This window comes from Cupressus sempervirens, chromosome 4, assembly GCF_028749045.1.
Source record: "Cupressus sempervirens isolate cs-2001-9-10 chromosome 4, ASM2874904v1, whole genome shotgun sequence".
Classification (NCBI taxonomy): Eukaryota; Viridiplantae; Streptophyta; class Pinopsida; order Cupressales; family Cupressaceae; genus Cupressus; species Cupressus sempervirens.
The window spans coordinates 418253473-418257673 of NC_143121.1; the positions used below are offsets into that span (position 1 = coordinate 418253473).

Here is a 4201-nt window from a genome sequence, read left to right on the forward strand (position 1 = left end):
TGCAACCTTTAAAATAAAATTATTCTCCCTAACAACCTCTTTGATCTTTTGGACTTCATTACTCCCATGAGAAAAAAAAAACACTTTGCAAGATTCCTAATTTATTTGAGCTAGTGGACATCAAACTTTCATTCATTAAAAAAGTTTCACTCATTTCTCCATCAATTAAACTCAACCAACCAAAGTTTAGTCTTTAAAAAATAAATCCCCCAACAAACTCTTTGGTTCTTAAACCTTTTTCCTCTATTCATTCCTCCCATAAGAAAAAAACCACTTTGTAAGATTCCTAATTTGTTTGAGCTTGTGGACCTTAAACTTCCATTGATTAAAAAGATTCTATTTATTTGCCCATCAATTATGCTCAACCAATCAAACTACAACCTTTTCAAATAAAATTCTTTTCCCCAATAAACATTTTGATCTCTTAGAATTTCATTGCTCCCCTAAGAGAAAATAACTTTTTAAAACCTCGTGGATATTAAACTTCCATTCATTATAAAATGCCATTCATTTGTCTTCATATAAGCTCTAGGCTTTTGAGCAATCATAATATAATCATAATATATTCAACATGTGAACTTTCTTAAGCTGTAATTGTTCTATGCATTAGGCTTTAGGCTGGGTTTTGGGGTCTTTTTTATCAGCTCTCTCCTTTTGGAGCATTGATGTAAGGGTTTTTGGGATCTGGATTTGGGATTCACAACAATATGATTCATTGATATTGATCAATACTCTCTCAGAATGCAATATCTTGTCTTCTAGATTCCTTTTGTATTAGGCAATGAGTAGAGTTTTTCTTCATTGGTTCTTTTCTCTGGGAGCCCTTTTTGAACCAATTTTAATTATTTATATAAATATAAAGTTTCGCTGAAAAAAAGAAGTCTTCTCCCCAACAAACTCTTTAATCTCGTGGACTTCATTGATTCATTTGTCTATCAATTATACTCAACCAATCAAACTACAACTTTTAACACAAAAGTCATCTTCCCAACAACCTTCAATCTCGTGAACTTTATTCATTCATTTGTCTATCAGTTATACTCAACCAATTAAACTACAACCTTTAATATGGAAGTATTCTCCCCAACAAACTCTCCAATCTCATAAACTTCATTGTGGCACTCATTCCTTCCTTAAGATATAATAATAATTTGTCATACTCCTAATTTGTTTGGTCTTATATGCATTAAACTACCTTTCTTTTAAAGTTTTTATTCATTCGTCCATCAATTATACTCAACCTATCAAACTACGATCTTTTATTTAAAATTCTTATTGTAGACTTCATTGTAGCACCCATTCCTTATTTGATCTTAAAGACATTAAGTTTCCATTCATTTAAAGTTATTATTCATTCATCCATCAATTATACTCAAACATATTAAACTACAACCTTTTACATAAAATTCTTCTTCCGATCTCCTTGACTTCATCCCTCCCTCCATCTCAAATGCTCCAAAAGATTCCCATTTTGTTTGACTTCCACTTCATTGAAAAAAAAATACTCTCCATTAATTAAACTCAACCAATTGACCAAAACAACAAAGTTTTAAATAAAACTCTCAGCCAATAGACTCCAATAGACTCCAACTGACCTCTTCGAACTCATCAACTACAATCCTCCTTTTGTCCGTCCCTCAAGGGAATAAACTTTCACAAGATCCCAAATTGTCGTGACCTTCACTCAATCAATGTGAAAAGGAGCTTAATAAATAATCGCATGTTCAATTTAATTGCAGCAACTGGCAAGCACGGATTAAACTCTGGATCTAATCTTTTTCACATCCGAGCACGCTAGACGCTCATTCAAAGGTTGGAGAACAACCCCTGACAAATTCCAAACCCCTAAGAATGGCGATCCGCCGCTCAAATCTATAAATACATCACCAATCCAGTCCAAATCTCCATTTCCGATCAATTAGGGTTTCAATGGAGAGAAAAGGACTCCTTTTTCTTCTGGTCCTCTTCCTCTCTGTAATTTCAATGGCGCTTCTCAATCTGGAGAACAGCAAGCACGCCGGAGAATTCCTCGAGTACGAGAGCAATGGCTGGTTCAGAGAATCCGTCGCTTGGGACGCTCAAAATCGGAGATTTATCGTCTCGTTCATGGATGGCGGATTAGGCTACATAGCGGAGAATTCTACGGAAGAAATCACAGTCGTAAAGGACACGGATTATGCCGGAAACGCGACATTAGGGTTAGAAATCGACCTCCCCCGGGGTCGAACCCTGGTTGCTGTGGGGGATGTTTTCGGGGACAAGTACAGCGCTCTTGCCGCCTACGATACCGCCACGTGGCAGAGGATCTTTTTCGTCCAGCTCAGCACCGGGGAGGGAGGGAAGACAATGGCCGATGACGTGGCGGTCGACTCGGACGGCAATGCTTACGTCACCGACGCGCATGGCCATGTCATCTGGAAGGTGAGCCCGGAGGGTTCTGTTATCGCCGTCATTTCGTCGCCGGCGTTTGTTTCCGTCAAGTCGAAGCTGCCGTTTAATAATCTGGTGGGGTTGAACGGGATTGTTTATCACCCTGGCGGTTATCTCCTTGTGGTTCACACCTGGGCGGGCGTGCTGTTTAAGGTTAGCCTTGACGGTCAGCATGTGAGCACGGTTAACATGAGTAGTTTTTTGGTGATGGGTGACGGTTTGGCTTTGCTTACGCCCGAGCGGTTGGTCGTTGCGGGTTTTCCCTCGGCTAGGATTGTGGAGAGTAAGGATGATTGGCAGACGGCTAAGCTGACCCACCGGTACGTGGGGCCCATGCATCGTTATGCTTCTGCGGTCACGGTGAAGGATGGGAAGGCGTTTGTTAGTCATTTGTTTGGGTTGGGTTTGAGGAAAAGGACTCATCTCATCACCGAGGCGGTCTTTAAACCGGTCAGCCTCTAGAGTGGGGCAGAGGCTATAGAGGAAGGAAGAAGGAAAAAAATAAAATAAAAGAATTCAGCCATATTTGGGGCGGAGTGGGGTCCTTCTAGCTTTTAGAATTGAAGAGTAGGCGGGGAAGTTGAGATTTAGGTGAACAAATGGTTTCTTCGTATTTTAGATGAAGAATGGTTTTTTTGGCATTTTGAGTTTACTTTTGTTGGATGTTGTGATAGATGGAATTCTAGTACTGATATTAAGAAAAATAGTTTAGTGTGTTAATTTGAATACTATTTGTTGATCTTTAGAAAATATGCAGTTAAGTGGGGTTGTTCTTAGAAGTTCTAGGTTTATTGGAATTCTTCTTGTATGTTTTGTTCTTAGAGGTTCCATGTCTATTGGAATTCTTGTTATATGTTGTGTTAGATGAAATTCTACCATTGACCTTTAGAAAAAAAAACAAAAGTAGTTTTTATTTAGATAATATAATTAGGTAGCATATTGAAATCTAGAGCTGTCAAAATAAATGATCACTATATAAAAGGGACAATAAATTTCATCTATAATAAGCGACCCTGAAGTTTATGTTAACGGTACTCTTTTTTTTCCCCAAAACAAAAGGTAAATGCATTTTACCTATAACTATGAATCAATGGTCACTAATAGGGGACCTTGTCCTGTTATAAATATTCAACAATAGCACTACGAAACATTAGTATTATGCTTTTTCTAAATATAAAGAAGGGTAAAGGCTTTTGACCTAGAGCTACAAACAAGTGAGGTCATACGCAAGGGACCTCATCCCAAACAAGATGTCACAAACAACGTCACCACATTTTAACCATCACAACATGCTAATATCATCACATAATAAAATTTGTACTTTGTTAAATAACATATACTATATGTCACACTCAATACAATAATCTTGATTAACTACATGAGCACCTTATGAAAACTATATTGGCCTATTAATTTGTTATATAGGGAAACTTGTATTCTTCAAACCAGCAAATACAATGCATAATGCTCAACATGGAGACACACAATCAATGCACATACCCAAAAACGAACAATCATTGACAAGAGAGTTCAAATAATGCTCAACTAATCCAAGAATCATTGATTCTCACATGATAGAGAATTAAACTCGTATGCAAATTCCTCACCTACAACAAGCTTGATGCACATTGGCACTACATAACACAACATGGTGAAATCATTCAATACTCCCAATTGCCCAAAATTGTGACATATACAAGCAATCAGCTATTTTCCCCATGTCACTACACTGTACCTTAAAACACTTTTTTTTAATATATATAAGCAAGAG

At 37.5% G+C, this 4201-nt stretch overlaps 1 protein-coding gene across 1 annotated transcript; it reads left to right on the top strand.

Annotated features, from left to right (window-relative positions):
* The first annotated feature begins 1681 nt into the window (after positions 1-1681).
* Positions 1682-3071, top strand: LOC149561825 (Calcium-dependent phosphotriesterase superfamily protein). Its single transcript, XM_089825365.1, has one exon. The coding sequence runs from the start codon at positions 1930-1932 to the stop codon at positions 2890-2892; it is 963 nt and encodes a 320-aa protein (XP_089681491.1). The 5' UTR covers positions 1682-1929; the 3' UTR covers positions 2893-3071.
* Positions 3072-4201: the final 1130 nt, after the last annotated feature.